Here is a 21385-nt window from a genome sequence, read left to right on the forward strand (position 1 = left end):
TATATATATATATATATATATATATATATATATATATATATGCTGTGCATGTATACTATACTCTATACTATAGTATTCTCTATACTTTATATCTACACTGTAAATACGCTATACATACAAAGAGATGCACTATATGTCTATGTATATATGTTATTTTTATAAAATTTTGTTTGTTTTCAGTTTCTCTCTTTTTGGGGGGTATGTAGTTTTTTTCATTTTTATATTTTTACTATTAGTTACAGTTTGTTAACTTTGTTTCCCTGCTGTATCCCATTGCCTCTTTCCCTCCCAATTCCACCCTCCCACCCTCATCTCCTCCCTGCCCCTTTCCAAGTCCACTGATAAGGGAGAACCTCCTCCCCTTACATCTGATACTGGTTAATCAGGTGTTTTCAGGACTGGCTGCAAAGTCCTCCTCTGTGCCCTAGCAAGACTGCTCTTCCCTGGGGGGGGGGGTCAAAGAACCCACCATTGAGTTCATGTCAGAAACAGTCCCTGTTTCCCTTATTAGGGCACCCACTTGGATACTGAACTACCAAGGGCTACATCTGAGCAGGGCCTCTAGGTTGCATCCATACATGGACCTTGTTTGGAGAAACAGTTTCATAAAAGACCCCTGTGCCCAGATATATTTGGTCCTTGTGGAACTCCTGTCCTCTCCAGGTCATATTAAATCCACCCCCCCCTTTTTTTTTTATTCCCTGCATTCTGCCAGAGGTTTGGTTATGAGTCTTAATATCTGCTTTGATATACTGCTAGGTAGAGTCATTCAGAGGCCTCTGTGATAGGCTCCTGTCCTGTTACTTGTTTGCTGCTACATCCAATGTCCATTCCATTTGTCTTTCTAAGTGAGAATTGATCATCGTACCCTGGGTCCTCTTTCTTCTTTATCTTCTTTAGGTGGATAGATTTCAGTATATTTATCCTATCTTCTAGGTCTATATAAGTGAGTATATACCATGTGTGTTTTTCTGCTTTTGGGTTACCTCACTCAGGATGATCCTTTCTAGGTCCCACCATTTGCCTGCAAATTTCATATTTCCTCATTTTTAATTGCTGAGTAGTATTCCATTGTGTAAAAGCGCCACAATTTCTGTATCCATTCCTCAACTGAAGGGCATCTGGGTTGTTTCCAGGTTCTGGCTATTATGAATAAAGCTGCTACAGACATGGTTAAACAAGTATCCTTCTTATGTACTTGAGCATCTTTTGGATATATGCCTAGGAGTAGTATAGCTGGATCTTGAGGAAGCACTATTCCTAATTGTCTGAGAAAGTGCCAGATTGCTTTCCAGAGTGGTTGTACAAGTTTGCATTCCCATCAGCAATGGAGGAGGGTTCCCCTTTCTCCACAACCTCTCCAGCATGTGTTGTCACTTGAGTTTTTGATCTTAGTCATTCTGATGGGTGTCAGGTGAAATCTCAGGGTCATTTTGATTTGCATCTCTCTGATGGCTAAGGATGTTGAGCATTTCTTTAAGTGTTTCTCTGCCATTCTGTATTCCTCTACTGAGAATTCTCTGTTTAGCTCTGTACCCTGTTTTTTAATAGGATTGCTTGATTTGTTGCTTTTTAACTTCTTTAGTTTTTTATGTATACTTGATATCAGCCCTCTGTCACATATAGGGTTAGTGAAGATCCTTTCCTAGTCTGTAGGCTGTCATTTTGTTTTGATGTAACAGAAACAAAAGCTTTTTGTTTTTGCTATACAGAAGCTTTTCAGGTTCATGAGGTCCCATTTATCAATTGTTGCTCTTAGAGCCTGTGCTGTTGGTGTTCTGTTCAGGAAATTGTCTTCTGTGCCAATGAGTTCCAATGTCTTACCCACTTTTTCTTCTAACCGATTTAGTGTATCTGGTTTTATGTTGATATCTTTGATCGACTTGGACTTTAGTTTTGTGCAGGGTGATAAATATGGATCTATTTTCATTTTTCTGCATGTAGACATTCAGTTGGACCAGCACCATTTGTTGAAGATGCTGTCTTTTTTCCACTGAATGGTTTTGGCTTCTTTGTCAAAAATCAAATATCCATAGGTATGTGGGTTTAATTTCGGGTCTTCTGTTCGGTTCCATTGATCCACTATTCTATTTCTATGCCAATACCATGCCGTTTTTATTACTATTGCTCTGTAGTATAGCTTGAGAGCAGGGATGGAGATGCCTTCAGACAATCTGTTGTACAGGATCGTTTTGGAAATTCCAGTTTTTTTCTTTCTCCATATGAAGTTGATAATTTTTCTCTCAAGATCTATGAAGAATTGTGTTGGTATTTTGATGGGAATTGCATTGAATCTGTAGATTGCTTTTGGCAGAATAGCCATTTTCACTATGTTAATCCTACTGATCCATGAGCACAGGAGATCTTTCCATCTTCTAATATCTTCTTCAATTTCTTTCTTCAGAGACTTGAAGTTGTTCTCATATACGTCTTTCACTTGCTTGGTTAGAGTCACTCCAAAGTATTTTATGTTAGTAGTGGCTATTGTGAAGGGTGTTGTTTCCCTAATTTCTTTCTCAGCCCTTTTGTCTTTGGTATACAGGAGGGCTTTTGATTTTTTTTTTTGAGTTAATTTTGTATCTAGCCACTTTGCTGAAGGTGTTAATCAGCTGAAGAAGTTCTCTGGTTGAATTTTGGGGGTCGCTCATGTATACTATCATATCATCTGCGAATAGTGACACTTTGACCTCTTCTGTTCCAATTTGTATTCCCTTGATCTCCTTTAGTTGTCTTATTGCTCTAGCTAGAACTTCAAGTACTATGTTGAAGGACTATGGAGAGAGCGAGCAGCCTTGTCTTGTCCCTGATTTCAGTGGGATTGGTTTGAGTTTCTCTCCATTGAGTTTGATGTTGGCTATAGGCTTGCTGTATATTGCCTTTACTATGTTTAGGTACATTCCTTGAATCCCTGATCTCTCCAAGACTTTAAACATGAATGGGTGTTGAATTTTGTCAAATGTTTTTTCAGCATCTAAAGAGATGATCATGTGGTTTTTCTTCTTCAGTTTGTTTATATGGTGGATTACACTGATGGATTTCCATATATTGAACCACCCTTACATGACTGGGATAAAGCCTACTTGGTCGTGGTGGATGATATCTTTTATGTGTTCTTGGATTCGGTTTGCCAGTATTTTATTGAATATTTTTGCATCAATGTTCATAAGAGAGATAGGTCTGAAGTTCTCTTTTTTGTTGGGTCTTTGTGTGGTTTAGGTATCAAGGTGACTGTGGCCTCATAGAATGAGTTTGGTAATGTTCCTCTGTTTCTATTTTGTGGAGTAGTTTGAGGAGAATTGGTGTGAGCACTTCTTTGAAGGTCTGGTAGAATTCTGCACTGAAACCATCTGGCCCAGGTCTTTTTTTGGAGGGGAAACTGTTAATGACTTCTTCAGTTTCCTTGGGGGATATAGGGCTATTCAGTCTTTCTACCTGATCTTGACTTAATGTTGGTAAATGGAATCTATCAAGAAAATTGTCCATTTCATTTAGATTTTCAAATTTTGTGGCATATAGGCTCTTGTAGTATGGCCTAATGATTGTTTGGATTTCCTCAGTGTCTGTTGTTATGTCCCCCTTTTCATTTCTGATTTTGCTGATTTGGATAGATTCTCTCTGCTTTTTAGTTAATTCGGCTAAGGGTTTGTCTATCTTGTTGATTTTTCTCAAAGAACCAGCTTTTTGTTTCATTGATTCTTTGTATAGTATTATTTGTTTCTGATTGATTGATTTCAGCCCTGAGTTTGATTATTTTCAGCTGTCTGCTCCTCTTGGGTGTATCTGCTTCTTTTTTTTCTAGAGTTTTCAGTTGGACCATTAAGTTGCTTGTATGTGATGTTACAAATTTCTTCTTGAAGGCGCTTAGTGCTATGAATTTTCCTCTGAGCACTGCTTTCAATGTGTCCCATAAATTTGGGTATGTTGTACCTTCATTTTCATTGAATTCTAGGAAGTCTTTAATTTCTTTCTTTATTTCTTCCTTGACCCAGCTGTCACTGAGTAGCAAGTTGTTCAGTTTCCATGTGAGTGTCGACTTTTTGTTATTTCCGTTGTTGTTGAGGTCCAGCTTTAGTCCATGGTGGTCAGATAGAATACAAGGGATTATTTCAATCTTCTTGTATCTGTTTAGGCTTGCTTTGTGACCAACTATATGGTCTATTTTGGAGAAGGTTCCATGCGGTGCTGAAAAGAAGGTATACGCTTTTGAGTTTGGGTGAAAAGATCTGTAGACATCTATTAGGTCCATTTGATTTAAGGACTCTGTAAGTGACTTTATTTCCCTATTTGGTTTCTGTCTAGTTAATCTGTCTCTTGGTGAGAGTGGGGTGTTGAAGTCTCCCACTATTAAGGTATTAGGATCAATGTGTGATTTAGCTTTAATAATATTTTATTTACAAATGTAGGTGCTCTTGTATTTGGTGCATAGATGTTCAAAATTGTGATGTCCTCTTGGTGGATTTTTCCTTTGATGAGTATATAGTGGCACTCCTTATCTTTTTTGATTAATTTTGGTTGAAAGTCTATTTTATTAGATAGTAGGATGGCTCCTCCAGCTTGTTTTCAGGAACCATTTGCTTGAAAAACATTTTTCCAGCCCTTTACTCTGAGGTAGTGTTTATCTTTGTTACATAGGTGTGTTTCTTGGATGCAGCAAAATGTTGTATCTTGTTTCACCAACCATTCTGTTAGTCTGTGTCTTTTTATTGGGGAGTTGAGTCCATTGATGTTGATAGATACTAGTGACCAGCAATTGTTACTTTCTTTTGAGGTGGGGTTGGTGGTGTTGCTGAGTTTCATTGCCTGTATTCTTTTGGTTTTTTGTTGTGTATTTATCTATTTCCTCTGTTTCCTTCGATGTAGTTATTTTCTTTGGTTTGGAGTTTCCCTTCTAGTAACTTCTGTAGAGCTGGGTTACTATGTAGATATTGTTTAAATTTGGTTTTGTCATGAAATATTTTGAATTCTCCGTCTATGTTGATTGAAAGTTTTGCTGGGTATAGTAGTCTGGGTTGGCATTTGTAGTCCCTTAAGGACTGCATGATTTCTGTCCAGGCCCTTCTGGCTTTCACAGTTTCTGATGAGAAATCTGGTGTGATTCTGATAGGCCTACCTTCATATGTTACTTGGCCTTTTTCCCTTGCTGCTTTTAAACTTTTTTCTTTGTTCTGCAGATTCAGTGTTTTGACTATGATGTGACGTGAAGAATTTCTTTTCTGGTCTAGTCTATTTGGTGTTCTGTAGGCCTCTTGTATGTTTATGGACATCTCTTTCTTTAAGTTGGGAAAATTTTCTTCTATAATTTTCTTGAAAATATTTTCCAGACCTTGGAGCCTGATGTCTTCTTTTTCATCTACTCCTATTATTCTTAGATTTTGTCTTTTCATGGTGTCCTTGATTTCTTGGATGTTTTGTGTTTGGAACTTTTCTGATTTTATTTTTTCTTTGAGAGACGTGTCAATTTCTGCAGGTGTATCTCCGGCACCTGTGATTCTCTCTTCCATCTCTTGTATTCTGTTGGTGATTACCTTTGTAGTTCCTGATCTTTTTTCTATGTTCTCCAGCACCAGGTTTTTTTCTATTTGTGTGTGTGTGTTTTGTTTTTTTTTTATTGATTCTAATTCTGTTTTCATGTCTTGCATCATTTCCTTCATCTGTGTGAATGTGGATTCCTGCTTTTCAATGATGATTTCTATTTTTTTGTCTGTTTCCTCTCTATATATAGCTAATTGTTCCTCTACTTGTTTGGCTGTATTTGCCTGTATTTCTTTGAGAGCTTTGTTCATCTCCTCTTTGTTTGCCTCAATTTTACAGTCATTTCTCCAAGAGCTTTATTTATTTCCTCTTTGTTCATCTCGATTTCTGTGGCTATTTCTTTGAGGGCTTTGTTCACTTCGTCTTTATGGGCCTCTAATAGCTGGAAAACCAGTTTTAAAGTCGTTTTCTTGTGTATCTAGTGAATTGACGTGTCCATTGATTTGTGGGGTTGCTGGTGAAGGCATATGTCCTGATTTTTGTTGGGTGTGTTCTTATGTCTGCCTCTGGCCATCTGGTTATCTATAACCCTCACTATTTGCTCCTGGAGTTTGTAGTTCAGGATAAGATTGTCTCTTTCTGTTTTCTGGACTGTTTATTCAGGAAGATGAGAGAGGCTCACTGGTTTGGGAGTGTGTGTTGTGGTTTCTGTTTTACCTAAGTAAGGAATGTGACACTGGTGCTATTTGCATGAGTTTTTAGCAGGTGCAGTGTGCATGTGTGGATTCCCTGACTATTGTAGTGGCCTGTAGGCCACTAGTATGCAGCTCTGTCTGGGATCCAGGATTGTTTGCCTGGATTTCACTGGTAGTCCCATAAGGCAGAGGCTTCAGCGTTGGGGTCGCTATCCCAAAAATCCCTACGGTGTCCACACTAGGGGTGTGGGTGTCAGGGATCTCTTGTCTGGTTGCTTGCATAGAGAGGCCTTGAGTCTGGGGCAAACACTCCCTAGAAGGCACACTGACTCCCTTGCAGGACCAGTTGGATTGCACAGGGGTTCCCCTTGCTCTCTGCTCTCCGATTTGATCCTGCTGGGGCAAATGCGATGTAGGCTAACAGTCAGCTCTGTGGCACTGTAGCAGCAGAACTAGGTGTCCACCTGCACTGTGTCCTGCCTCTCTGACCTTCCCCTCTGCCAGGGAAGGCTAATGGTGGCTGGTCCCGAGGTAGCACTGGAAAGAGTTGGGTTGAGTGTCCTCAATCCCAGATCCCAGGCCCAGATCTCTCTGCCAGAAGCTACCCGGTGCTAGCGCATATGTCGGCGGTTCCAGGAGAGTACCAGGTAGGGTTGAGGGTCTTCAGATCCAGAACTCGGGTTTCTCTGTCAGGGGCTGCTGGGTGCGCTAGAGAGGGGGTTTTGTGGCCTGTGGCAGGCCGTGGCAGGCCGCCTCTCTGACCTTCTACTCCACTAGGGCAAGCTTATGGCAGCGCTCTCAGGGGAGCGCCAGGAGGGGTTAGGAATTCTCAGTCCCCGATATTGTGCCAGGGGTTTCTCTGCCAGGGGCCTGCCAGTGCTAGGACTTGCTAGGACTTGGTTCTAGGCCTTATTGCAATGGACCCGGGAGAGTGTCAAGACAAGTTGAATGACCACAGTCCCAGATCCTGAGCTGAAGTTTGTTTGCTAGGAGCAGCCTGCAGCACTGGGGTCCGGGTGCTGTGAAGCTGCTGTGCGCCTCTCTATCCTTCCACGCTGCCACAGCAGGGTTATGGCGGTGTTATCGGGGGAGTGCCCGAAAGGATTGTTTTTTTTCAGCCCCAGATCTCGGGGGTTTTTTGGTGGAAGCTGCAGCTCTCGCTGGGGCTCGGGTACAGACAGTGTGGTCTGTGGTGGGTTCTGTTGGCTGCCTCCTGCCTCCTCCAAAGAGGGAGAAGGGAGTTGGATATGGGGAAGTGCCTAGCGATCACATCCCTGGGTGCCTCCTCCCAGAGGAGTCTGCAGTGACCTTATTCTAGATGGACTCAGTTCATAGTTAGTCTCTTTCTTCGTGGAAGTCTAGATAACTCTGTTCAGGGTTGATCAGCCCCTTCACTCACCAATTTCAGTGTTGCAGGTCCTTTGCCCTTCAGCTAAGGTGCACACTAGCCGCCTCCATCTTCTTCCACCCCCTCAGTTTCTCTCTTAATACTGCTATCACCCAAATCATCGAGACTCTATTGCATTAACAAGCATCACCACACAATCCTGAGCATACATTACTCTACATCCTTCTAATCTAATTTGGCTTTCTGCCTGCATACATCCCAGAGATATATGCACTTTGTGGCCCTGCCCAAGCTCCTCTCTCCTGAAGGCTCTTGCATCTCTGCCTGTGGTTGAATCCCCTACTTCCTCCTCTAACTCCTGCTCCCATGGCTGGCAGGAAGTCCAACCCTGGTCTCTCCCCTGCTCAGCTATTGGCTGGATGATGCTTTATGGGTGTATCAGGGGACAACTGGGGAGCAGTGTTTACACAGCATCGAGACAAGAGGTTCTCAGAACAAGGACTGTAACCACGTATGAGGGATACAGAAATCAGCATTTGAGTTACACAATAACCTTATGTCTACATATATATAAACACATATATCTATATACATGTATCCTATATGTATATATAAAATGCTTATATCTATATACAAATGTATTATATATGCATATAGTATATATACCCATATGTGTGTGTATTTAGGGATCAGGCATTCAGGTTTCAATTCTCTTTATTGTAACTTTCACCACAGCAATTAAAGTATACACTGTTATTATGTAATGTAAATAAGCATAGAGATCAAAATTAGCTGCTATAGTAATTGAACATACCTGTGGTCTTACATAATTTAAGTGTCTGTACACTATCATGACCAGCTAAATCTACTGATTTAGCAAAAGTTCCAAATAAAATACGAATTGTAGTTGTCACTCTTTGGAGACCTTATTTCACTAATACATAGTTGTTTTTGTTTTGTTTTGTTTTCAGTTTGCATTCAAGATTTCTTTGCCAATTCAATACCCCTTGTTCACACAATGAGTGGAAGATGTTAACGTGTTATTGACATAGTAAATGCTTGATTTATCCATGTATAGCATGACTGATACATTTACCAAAAATCAGTGCAATGAAGAGTTAATTTCCCAGGAAAACAAACAATGAGAATATGATTTTGAAATCACAACCCCCCACCTACTACTACCCCACACGCATCAGACTTAGACTAATTCTCCAGTGGGGTCCATGTAGGGTTTTCTGGAACATTTATTCCTTGGTATTCTGGTGGTGCCAATGGTTGAAGTAGCACAGGGAGTGCCATTGCTGTCCTAGCAGGATTTGATGATTGAACTACAACAACCTGTGAAATGAACCCAAACGTCATTGAGTTACCAAGCATACTTAGAGCTTCTCTCTTTACCTTATAACATAATGTCACTTTTGCTATCATTTACACTGTCTCTACTGAGTTGAACCACACATCACCCTGGGGGGGGGGTGTCTCGGGAGCTGCTTGGATCAGGCATTGTACTCCTAGGACACTCATTCTGTGGCAGAGCTTGACCAGAGGAGCTGATATCTGCAGCTGCATCTTAGAGCGTCAGTCTTCCATGTGAATGGCTTACTTGAACAAAGGAGTTATGGAACAATGACAATGATATTCCTTCCAACTAGTTTGTTCCTGCTGATAGCAGCACATCCAGACCTTGTCATGGAGGCCGTGAACAAATTCTGCATATAGGACGGTGGCCCAGAATGGCAGAAGTATCGTAATACTCGGCAATATTCTTTCTTCCCAAACTCAGGTGACATGGGGCAGCAGTAGAATGAAGATGTGCATACATGAGCAACACATGCACCAGAGCACTGCCCTTCCGGGTTAACACAGGAGGTCGGCAGGAACAGCATTGCTCAGTTCTGGGGAGCAGGTGACAGCTTTCACTAGCTTCTTTCTCTGCTTGCAGTGTTGAGGACACACCTGCCATATCGTTCTCATGGTCTACTGCCTGGCCTTTTTTATCTGCCTAAGTCTGTCACTTTTTATATCTACCTGACCTTCTTCCTCCTCGCTATTCAAGAGCATCTTCAAGTAGTCCTCCACTGAAAGTTTCTGATAAACAATGGCCCTGTCACCTCCATGAGCACAGTTTAGGCAGGAGAATGGGGGCTGGAATGGAGGAATGGACTGGGGAAAATGAGGCTGGATTTGATTAAAGCACATTATATGCAGGTATGGCATTCTCAAACAATACAAGAGGTTAGCACATGAAAGAAACCAGCACACAGAGGAAGAGTCTACATCCTTGTACACCTTGTCTTCACCTGAAACACAGCATGCTGGGTAGGGATCTGGGGCAGTGAGTCTTCTGGGCACAAACAGAAGAGGCAGGTGTGCAGGGTCCTAGAGAGGGCGCGACCTTCTGTGGCTGCACACCTTTCACGCTCTTTCCAAAGCTCCCCAGCCCACTTCCTGTCTTAGAAACGCTGTTCTTTTCTTCATACACCGTCTCTGTTTCTAAGGATGGGTCTCTGGTTCAGTCCTTTGCTCTTCAGCACAGGGATCTGGAATTCGGGAACCTCTGAACTCAGAGCTGTGGCTTGGCACTCCTGAAAGTATTTCCCCAACTTTCTCTCCATCTCTGCTCCGCATGGAGGCTGCAGGTATTTTCAGATTGTCTGTCCTATTTTTTTTTCTCTTTTACAAACTGTCATAAGAGTGTCCATGAGCTTCCTTCTGAGACTGTTTCTAAACTCTTTTATTAATAAAATCATGAACCCCGAAGAGAACCTCAGTTTCCCTGGTAATACCCTTTTCAGACTGAGCAGAGGACCCAGCTAAGCTGTTGATGGTCTTGACTTGAGGAAGTTAAAAGAGGCAATAAAGATGTGTCCTTATAAGCTGCTAGATTCCTGCAACTGGTTATGGAGCAAGAGAGACCTACTGACATCCTCCTGAAGGGAGTGCCACTCACCTCACTGGTGTCACAACAGGTTACTTTACATCCAAAGGCCGAGACAGACACAGCAATGCAGAATTCTAGCAAATTTAAAATGAGCATCAAGGAATCTATACCCTAGAAATAGATTCATACCAAGGAATGTGAGGCTGGAGATAACAAGTTTGAAATATGCACACACACACACACACACACACACATACACACACACCAAGATTAACATGTCAAAAAGAAAAAGGAAAAAAAAAAAAAAGCTCTGGCAAGGGGTTTGGAAATCAGCTTTTGATACTGTCCATCCCTTATACAATTTATTGGTCTCCTGAATGTCAATTATTTTCTCACTGTTTTACTAATAAAAAATGATCAGTGACCCCTTGCCCCAAGGCTCCTGTGCTCTGGTGCTAGACATCTCACATGGAGAAAACAATAGTACTATTGCATATGTAAAGAGGTTGTGTTTCTAACCAAGCCCCAGAATGGGGAGATCCTAGTTTGCTATGGGAACAAAGGTTGTTTATTAGGTAATATAAGCAGAATATCTTGGCCTGTGCAGGGACTCTAAGTTATTGTAACATTTTCACAAGTAGAAGCAAGATGATGAGTAATCAAAGTCCAAGAGAATGGGGATGCTTCAGTATTTGCCTTGAAAACAGAGGACAGAATGATGAGCCAAGAAATGTAGACAGAAGGTGGAAACACAAAAGCCAAGAAAATACTTTTCCCTAAATCTCCCAGGGAGGACAACAGCTCTGCCAACATTTTGATTTTATGCAGTGAGACTGGTTTTGATCTTCTGTCACCCTGCAATAAAATACATCTGGATTGTGCACTAACTTGGTAGTGATTGTCCCAGATATGGCATAGCACTGGAGTGTTGAGTACCACGCTCCTTAGTAGTGTTCAGTGCATGTGGGTTTGCCTGTATCTTCACCAAACCACAGACCAAAACAGAGGAACAAAGGGCACATTGTTCTCTATTCTCCCTCCTTGATGGCACCTAGAATTGCTGGGTTTAAATATCCTGTGTTTTTTTTTTTATCTCAGGGATCAGAGATGATCCCTCTGCTGTGAATTAGTCAAATGACCAGGAGCTGGGCACATGAGAGATACTGGTTCATAGGCCCTGGGAATATTTGAATTTGTTGTTGCTATCCTTGCTCCTGCCTCAACAGATCCAGTATCATCTCTATGCAGGTGTTGTGTCAGGCACTAGTGGAGAACATTAAATAGAAGATATGGTAGTCTTAATCTGAGCAATGTGATCATCTAGATAGGTAGGTTGAGATTCTTTGAGGATTAGAGAGTATTGATGTTAGGTCTGCACGCTTCATCTTCTCCCTTATAAACATTCAATCACTCTCTGATGATCCATAGGCAATCTCACATAAGATATAATTTGACTCTTACATAAATAAGTACAGGCTGAGCCTGGAGCCTTACAACTATAATCCCAACATTGAGAGGAGAGGGTGGATTTTTAATCCATGGTCAGCCTGGGCTACATAGGAAGATTCCTATCTCTGGAAATATGAAAGAAACACAGACGCTGAAAACAGCAACAGAAACAAACAAAAGGTAGATTTTCAACATAAGAAGCTGATGCATATGTGTTTATAATCTGCTACTCTAACCTGTAGGAATTTGTTATTTTTCTAGCTCACTTTGGCTTATCCTTGGCAATTCCATGTGGCTTGTTCTGATGGTTCCAGATAGCATGCACTCTATCTGTTCATTCTTACAAAGAGTTCACTCTTTTAAACCTGTTTTGTAAAATGACAAGCTATACATTATATCTTTTTTTCACAAGGATTGGAGACTCCCACCATTAGGCACTTAGGCCCTTTATATCTGAGAACTAACCACATTAGTGGTTTTATTTCTACTTAGTTATAGAGAGAAGAGAAACAATGAGATGTCACCTGATCCCTAAAAATTATTGTCCTACTTCCTTATCATTTCCAAATTCCCAAAGTGATCCTAGAATCAGAGTGTTGATTGTTGCTTTTGCAAGAGCCAATGAGCCCTTCCCACACCAGGGCATCCCATCATCAGAGGAAGTACTCACTGCTACCAAATTAAGACGGGGAGTATGCAAACACACAACCACACTGACGACACTCATAATGCTTGCGGTTATAGCCAGCACAGCACTGATGGTGTTGAAAACTAGACTGACGGTGACCTAGAAAGGAATGAGAGTCAATTAATTCCACAGCATCCTTGGAATAGCCCCTTCAATATTCGAAGTACATCATGACCTTGTTAATGTATTTCTTCCTTTTTTTTTTTTTTTTTTTTTTTTTTTTTTTTTTTTTTTTTTTTTTTTCTTTTTTTTTTTTTTTTTTTTTTTTTTTTTTTTTTTTTTTGCCTTTACTTATAGTCCCTTGCCAACATAAAAACAGTACTGTAATTCCTAAGACTAAATTCTCCAGGTGATTTTCAAGGGCACAAGATGCTCTCCAAATTTCCTGGAATAAATTGTTTCAAAATCCTTGACACATTATCTGGAAAGCCCCGTGTGTCATTTTACACCACACTCTGCTGCAAATGCCTGAATGTTCTCCTGGTGTCCCTCTTGCCTATTTTCCCGTATGGTGTGGATCTGGTCCCACAATTCTCTTCTCATGGTTCACTAAAATAAGCTTTATTGTAAGAAGTAAAACTACTCAGGAAACTGAAAGTTTGCCTCATCTATAACATGAGGTACATTTTAGGGGTCAGTGTTGGTTAAAGATGCTGAGGAGGCAGACAGGAGCCCGAGTTGATGGTGCTACAGAAGTTGATGTTTACCTGTTGCCATTAGTGAAATTCAAATGAATTTTTAGTTAATGAAAAAATTGTTGAATTCTTGGTTATTGCCTTTCATCAGCTTTGTGACAGAGATCTCGCTGTAAATGTCTTTTTTAAATTGTTTATTGCTTTATGTGTATGGATGTTTTGTCTGCATGTATATGTGGCATGTGCACGCCTGGTGCCTGCCTAAGTCAGAAGAGCACTTCAGATCCCATAGAACTGAAGTTATGGATGTCTGTGAGACACCAAGTGGGTGCTTGGGACAAAGTCTGGGTCCTCTGCAACAGCAAGTGAGCTATCCCTCTGTCCTTTGTAAAAAAAAAAAAAAAAAAAAAAAAAATTAAACCTCTTATTTTGGATATATCTATTGAAGCCATTTTAATTTGTAAACCAATATTTTTTTGGCCATTGCAAATATTTGGGTGTCATTATCTTTGAACCTTGAAGCTTCAAGGTTCAACTGTATAAATTCCACTTGACATTTTCCCCCCAGGAATCACTGCACCAGCTCAGAGATTCTTCCAACGACTGCCTTGACACGATATCCAGTCTGATGTGATGAAACCCACTGTGAGCCAGTAGTTCAGCTACACTTTTGAAAATCAGGTCCTCTAAAACTAATAGGCTTGGCTTTAGGAAAAGAGAATGAACCCCTTTTACATCTTAGCAGAATACGTATTTGATGAAGTTATTCTTTTTTGATAGAAAAGTTAAACGAAATACATACCAGTCTCTTTGTAGGTTTTATTGCTGCAGCGATTGACAAGGATCCTGAGATTATGAACTGGTAGCAAGAGGAAATATCCATGTTAAAAATCTTTAAACAGTTAGTATAAATCATAGCGTACTACAGCTTACTTCTAAATCAACTGATTCTATTAAAGGGAGCAATAGTCTAAAAACCTACCTTTCCCTTACCCATAAGAGTGGAGAGTAAAAGTAAAATGAGTCAATGAGACTCTTCAAGGTTTTTTTTTTTTTTTTTTTTTGACAGATTATTTTACTTATTTATTTTGGATTTTTGAGACAAAGTCTTGCTGTGTAATTCTGGTTGGCCAGAAGCTTGCTACTTAAAACAGGCTGGTCTTGTTCTTGAAGTGATTCTCCTGTTCATGCCTCCCAAGAATGGGGATTACAGGTGTGAGCCACCAGTTCTTGCTCAACATGTGAATATTTTTCTATGCTTTTAGTAAAGAGGACTAAGCCATGTCCTTCTTTGGTGTAATTTTACCCACTAGACATCTGTGGCTAGAATACTAATCTTTCTAATAACACTGATAAAGCAGTTTGAAGTCTCTCACTCCAGGGAAAAGTTTATTTTATATTTAGATCATTTTAAATTGAGATAAGATTTCATAGACTTGAAGACAAACTGAGAAATTTTTGAAATTTTATATTATCAGTTTCTTTTGCATATTTTTAAACAAGGTTTAAAAAAAATTATGCAACTGTTATCCTATTAAAATGGTTTAAGAGCAATGTAGACTAAAACTCCCCAATTCTTAGGACAAGATTTTGTCAACATGATCCCAAACTGAAGAAGTTAGTCAAAGAAAAACAGAAATTATCCTGTTGAAAATACATATTGAAAAATGTAAATAAAATAATGGAAAAATTATGATGATGATGAGATTACTGTAGATCATTTGAGTCTACCAGTTTGGGAATGTTCAAAAATTCATTCTAAATTATTGCTGTCAACTTGATTGAATTGACCTCTTAAAACTCTTCAGCTAAATATATGGATGTTGTTATTTGCTTTTTCACATTTTGGTTTAGAAGATTTAAAAGTTAATGGGAGCATCATGAAGAATACATCATTGAAACTAAAATGAAGTTTTAGTTTCAGTTTAGGGGAAACGGGGAAATGATTGTCAATGGATTGCTTCCCATACATGCCTGAGCTACTGAGTTCCATCCTTCGTTATGGATGATGGAAGTGGTTTTCCTAGATAGTATTGAGTAGGAAATCATGATTGAAGCGGAAAGCTGTAGTGAGGAGGTAAGTGAGATTTTGTGTCCTCATTAATTTATTCATATTGAGTAAATTAACATTACCTCGTTTATTTTTTTTTTTATTTATACAATGATGACAAAGAAAAATCTCTCAGAAATTGTCATGATTGGTCACGGTGGAACACTACATACTAAACATTTAGTAATGTGCCCTGATTATAGTGAAATGAAGTTATTATAGTGAAATACTATTACTGGTGTTATTTGTGGGATTATTATTATCATTGTTATTGTTATTTATATTTAGAGTATTATGCAACTTTGAAAAGCATGGGAGCTTGTTCTTCAAATTTTAAAAACCTGTTGTAAAATAAGAAGGGAAATTAAAGTACCAGGTTTGCAAAATAACTAAATTTTCTCATTATCAAATTCATCAATAAATAAAAACCTTGCAACACTTGAATGGGACTCTCAAGTATGAAATAGCCAGATTTGTGCATTTTGTCAGTTCATAATACATTAAGTATAAAATGTTTGGTATTTTATATGTAATAGACACTCTGAACTAAAAAAAAAAAAACTCTCTTAGGTTTTATTATAGAGAAAACTTTTTTAACTTTTAAAAATTCTTATTCATTTTTTATTCATTATTTTATTAAAAAATTGAAACAAAATTTTTCTATAATTTCCTCTTCTCTTAAGCATTTATTGAGATTGGTTAGCTCAGCTTTGTCTCCTCCTCCTTGCTAACAACACCCTTCCTCATTTCATTCATTCTTTTATGAGCTTCAAAGTTAGAGATCCCTTCCCAGCTGGAAAAGTGAATCTCAGTTCTTCAACTTAAGGACAGCAAGACAATTATCCTTGGTTTGAGAATATGCTTGTGAAAGTCTTAGTAGCAGTAAAATAGATATGTCAGCAAGTCAAATTGCTGTCATAAAGATGTGATGACATTCTTGTACCATCAAATAACCATCCCTAGGATGACTAGCCAAGGACTCCTGAAGAAATCAGTTGTGTCAAGGTTTAAGTAACTCTTGGGGGAGTGCAGGACTACATGCTGTCACAATATATCCTAAGTGACATTTTAAATAATCAGTCCACCTCGTTTATATGAATGGTATGTTGATATTGCAACATGAACAAGGAAAAACTGAATAAGGTTTAAGTATGTTGTTCTCAACCTCATAGACTACTTGAAAACTTTGAGAGAAGGTTCTACCCAGGGTTAGTATAGTCTCAACAGGGTGTTATTACCTCCAGTCACATAAGTTGGTATGCTACTCACCATCAGTGGCCCCCAAGCTGGGACCCCTAATATCAATGAAATGGGTGGTATATCACGTAATGATGTGCAGATCAATATGATTCCTATGCTCAGGTTTATGAGAGCAATCATAACTTGTACAGCCTAGACATAAGAAAGTAAAACATTATCCACCACAAAATGATGTCCATGTAAAGTCCTATCAAAGCACTAAGTTACCTCCACATCTATCCTTTAATAGTCAAAGATAAATTTTGAAATACTATTTTGTCAATTGTCTTCATACATATATGGATGGGATGTTCTAACTTGTAAATCATCCCTTGGAAACACACACACAAACACACCACACCACACCATACACACACACACACACACACACACACACACACACACACACAAACACATACAATTGTTGCAGCAATTTCAAAGTTAGAGGGAATTTGTGAAGTTCTTCCCAGAGGTGCATACCCATGATGCATCTCTACCACTGTTGTTAACCCTTGTCACATGCTCACATAAGAAAGACTTGAGAACAAGGAAGACATTATTCCAGCAAGAAACAATTTGAATAAATAAAATTATATGCAGAATGAGAAAAATATGAACAGCATACATGATCTTCTTTGGGTACACATACTCTTTGGGTACACATACTCTTTGAGTACACATACTCTTTGGAGTATGAGGAAGGAGTTTGAGGATGGTGAGCTAAAGAAGGGGAAAATTTGAGTATAATTTCCTCTTTATTAAGGACTCAAAGAAAATGAAAACAACTTATGAAGATGTGTTGGAGGAAATAAGAGGAGTTCATGGGGGAAGGTATAGGGTTATATGGAAAGATTGGAAGAGATACATTTACATATTTATTTTCATATGTGTGTATATACAACAATAATATTTAAAGAAAAAGAAGTCATGAATTTGAAAAAGAGGGGACAGACAAGAGGGTTGGTGGAAGAAAAAGGAGGAGGAAAAACATGTAATCAAATTTAAATAATTTTTTTAAATGAAGAAAGACATCGAAAATGAGTTAGTTCACTATGTTTTCATTAGTGGCAATCATGAAAAAAAGGTCACTCATTCAGAAAGGCAAATGGGATGGACATTGGAATAGGGAAAAACAGGGAACAGGACAGAAGCCTACAACTGAGGGACGCTGAACGACTCTACTCAGCAGTGTATCAAAGCAGATGATGAGACTCATAGCCAAACTTTGGGCAGAGTGCAGGGAATCTTATGACATAAGGGGGATACAGACAGACCTGGAAGGGATAGGTGCTCCACAAGGGGAGCAATAAAACCAAAAAATCTGGGCCCAGGGGTCTTTTCTGAGACTGATACTCCAACTAAAGACTATGCATGGAGATAACCTAGAACCCCTGCACAGATGTAGCCCATGGCAGCTCAGTGTCTATGTGTATTCCTTAGGAATAGGGACTGTCTCTGACATGACCTCAGTGGACTGCTCTTTGATCACCTCCCTCTGGGGGACTGGGGCAGTCTTATCAGGCCACAGAGGAAGACAATGCAGCCAGTCCTGATGACACCTGATAGGCTAGAGTCAGATGGAAGGGGAGGAGGACCTCCCTATCAGCGGACTGGAGGAAGGGCATAGGGGAGGAGGAAGAAGGGAGGGTAGAATTGGGAAGAGATAAAGGAGGGGGCTACAGCTGAGATACAAAGTGAATAAACTGTAATTAATAAAAAAATAAAGACTTCTTTAATGTTTACTGTATATATTTTTAAATACACAAAAGTAAAACATTTTTCTATGACTCTTTAAAAGAGAAAAGACAAAGACAAAAGGTCAGTAATTTAATCCAAAGGAAAAAAATTTAAATGGAACAACAAAATATCACTAAAATTCAAAACAGGAAATCAATGGAAGAAACTTAAAAACCCAAGTTTTATTTTTCTTTACAGATAGATAAAATCTATTACTTGCTAGCCAAGCTAACTGGAAGACAAGTAGTTAATTCTACCAGAAATCATTCAAGCGTTAGCACTGTGGGAAACTCAAGAGAAGAGGCCAACCAATTCAATAACAGAGGAAACAGAGAAATGCCTGAGAAGACCAGGTAGCAAACCTCAGAAAAAGAAGTAGCCAGTGTGAACAGTCTTGAAATTTGAAAAGAATTGATATTGCTTGTTATTATGATTTTTCTTAATTAATATTTGAAAGAATTAATAGAAAACAATGCACCAAGCTCAGATCTCACAGCACTGGAGAGTGTGCTTACCTTCATCTCCCCTTCCATTTCACTGTACATGTGAAACTGCTCTCAATTTAAAATTCTAATTGTGATGTAGAAAAGAAACATGTCTGTCTAAAGAAAAAAAGGTCACTCATTCAGAAAGGCAAATGGGATGGACATTGGAATAGGGAAAAACAGGGAACAGGACAGAAGCCTACAGCTGTCAAAAGACAGCTGCCCAGTGGTTGGAAGCTTGGCCCAGTGAGTATCTTCTGCATTTCATGACCTTTAACCTGCCTAGGATGTTATTCTTTGAGGTTCTTTATTGCTTGGGCATACTCTCCTGCAGACAGAAGTAAATGGAAGATAGAGGATTTCTCATCATCTGAGTAGCAGGTTAAAGAAAGGCATTGGAAATGTGTAGGGACAGTATGGGTTTGTCCACGAGTGGGCAGGTCTGCGGCTGGACCACAGTGCAGCTTGTACAGCTTTTTCTCCGCACCGAGTTAGACATGATCATCTTGGATGATCCACAGCCTAGAACATATCTGACATCTCTAAGTTTTAAAAATAATTAAACTGCAAGTCTGATGTGATAGACTAAAATATCAAACTTCAAATGATAAATTAGAAAAATCAAATGCTAGTGCCCCTGGAATGTTCCATGGTACATGTGTTGATATACCATGAGGCTAGTGGGACAGAGCATGGGAGGGTAGCTTCTTTTTATCATTTATTTACAATATCATTCTCCCCCCAGATCCAAAGATGTCTTACCCCGAGGACTTTGGGTTCCCCCTTCATGAACTTCTCTGTGCTCTCCTTCCACAGTTGAGACCTTATAACAGATTTCTTCGAGGGCTGAGTACCTCCAGGGACCACCCCTATAGTCTGTTCTATTCCTTGAATGGTTTCCATGGTAGCAGAAACAGTGCTAAAATATGAATGAAATTTTGGATGAACTAGAATGGCTAGAAATGGCTCAATTCTAGGCTCCGGCTTTATGAAATCATCCTATGTTAAAATAATATTTTTTTTAAATAATCTAGTTTTGATAAGTTACAAAAGTAGTTTAATCCCTTGGAAGAGAAGCTCTTCCATTTATATTTTCTTAGCATTATCTTCAGTGCTCACACTTTTTCTTCATATAGCCACAGATATTTTGGACTTCAGTTTTTAGACCAGGAGAAAGTTGGAGCATTTGTACAAGTTGGCCTCATTTTTGAAAGGTGTTCCCCAACTTCACAATCTGCTCCCACAACAAAGAAACCCACTGTATCTGTTCATTCTCCTCCCACAGTCTCTGGCTTCAGCAGATACAGCTCCCCTCTGCCTGTGAACTACTCCACCTGAAATGCAAGGGAGCATTTGAGAAGTCTGGCACTCCCCTTTCCTGTCCCAGAAGACCAAGGTGCTCTTAAGGGAACCCAAGGTGAATACACTCAAGTGCACAACTTATTCATTTTTTACAAAGAGCCCGTGACATGCCTCTCAGAAATAACTTTAGACTTCGGGGATGTCTTCACGTGTCCTTTAACATTCCTTTCTTAAGAGGAAGAATAAAGAGAGGAATCTAAAAGGTGAGCCTCTCTTTTGTCAAACTGAAAATAAAGACCTCCTCCAAAAGCCTAAGTCTCAACAGGTTGTTGGTAATTAATGGTGATACAAAAATGAAATCTGAGCAGGGAACGGCCTGATCTAAGATCCAGTATTCTGGGGGGTGGAGTTATGGCTCAGTGATTAAGAGCGTTGGTTGCTTTTCCAGAGTGCCCAGGTTCAATTCCTAGTACCTATGTGGCTGCTCACGACCATCTGTAACTAATTCTTGGTATTCTCTTGTCTCTTTGAGTAGCAGGCATGCATGTGGCACACAGCCATACATGCAGAAAAAACACCTGTACACATAAAAGCTCCAATAATCTGGAGTATTCTCCTGGACCTTTCATTGAGGTGTGAATTTCTGGTTATTAACGTTCTCTGGACTACTGTGACTTCGTCTGTGAAAGAGTGCATTGGGCGCATCTGCTTCCAAGCTTCTTTCTGACCTTCACACTGCTAAGAAACCTCCCAGTATCTTCCACTGATAAACATCTGCATCAGCAGCTTCAGCTCCTGGCCTGTGTGTCTCCCAGTAAAGCCAACAATGCATTGGGACCTAGTCCAGGTCACAGTCCATCTCAGGAGCAGACTAAGCCTGTTAGGCTGATGCTCAGCCTCCGTCCTATCCATCTCCACCAAATATGCATGGAGCAGAGATTGTCTTAACTGGTGGATTGTTGAAATAATATGTAGGAGACAGAGTAATACCACAAAAGAGGTTTATTAAGAATGTGTGTGAAATGATCGGTCAATAATTTAAATATTGCTTTCAGGTTTTTGATGCCCTGGGGACAGAGAAAGAATAGAAAGTAAAACAACTTTACACCGTGCTTGGTTGGGGCCTTCTTAAAGCCTTTCTCTTTTCTTTTATATATTATTCTTCATCTTATTTTTGACTATTTCATACTTGAGTGCTGTATTTACATAATTTCCACCTCACTTCCCCCTCCCTCCAACTTTTCTTATGTTCCCCTTTTCTTATACTCCCTTTCATATTCATGATCTCTTTTTCTTTAATTATTATTGTTACATATGTATATGATTACACACACAGCTCTACTTAATGCTGCTCGTGTGTGTGTGTGTGTGTGTGTGTGTGTGTGTGTGTGTGTGTGTGTG

The 21385-nt window shown here is 39.5% G+C and overlaps 1 protein-coding gene across 1 annotated transcript in view; it reads right to left on the reverse strand.

Annotated features, from left to right (window-relative positions):
- Window positions 1–8279: 8279 nt before the first annotated feature.
- LOC129681719 (membrane-spanning 4-domains subfamily A member 4D-like) overlaps window positions 8280–21385 on the reverse strand; it is a 13773-nt gene continuing 667 nt past the window's right edge. The window contains exons 2-7 of the mRNA XM_055613803.1: window positions 19445–19601; window positions 16491–16613; window positions 13974–14030; window positions 12519–12635; window positions 10469–10570; window positions 8280–8856 (exon numbers count right to left, since the gene is read on the reverse strand). Of these exons, the coding sequence (XP_055469778.1) occupies window positions 8722–8856; window positions 10469–10570; window positions 12519–12635; window positions 13974–14030; window positions 16491–16613; window positions 19445–19585 (675 nt within the window). The 5' untranslated portion in view covers window positions 19586–19601 and the 3' untranslated portion in view covers window positions 8280–8721. The remainder of the gene's footprint in view (window positions 8857–10468; window positions 10571–12518; window positions 12636–13973; window positions 14031–16490; window positions 16614–19444; window positions 19602–21385) is intronic.

This window comes from Psammomys obesus, unplaced genomic scaffold (genome assembly GCF_907164565.1).
Source record: "Psammomys obesus unplaced genomic scaffold, mPsaObe1.curated_primary_1811, whole genome shotgun sequence".
In the NCBI taxonomy this organism is placed as follows: domain Eukaryota; kingdom Metazoa; phylum Chordata; class Mammalia; order Rodentia; family Muridae; genus Psammomys; species Psammomys obesus.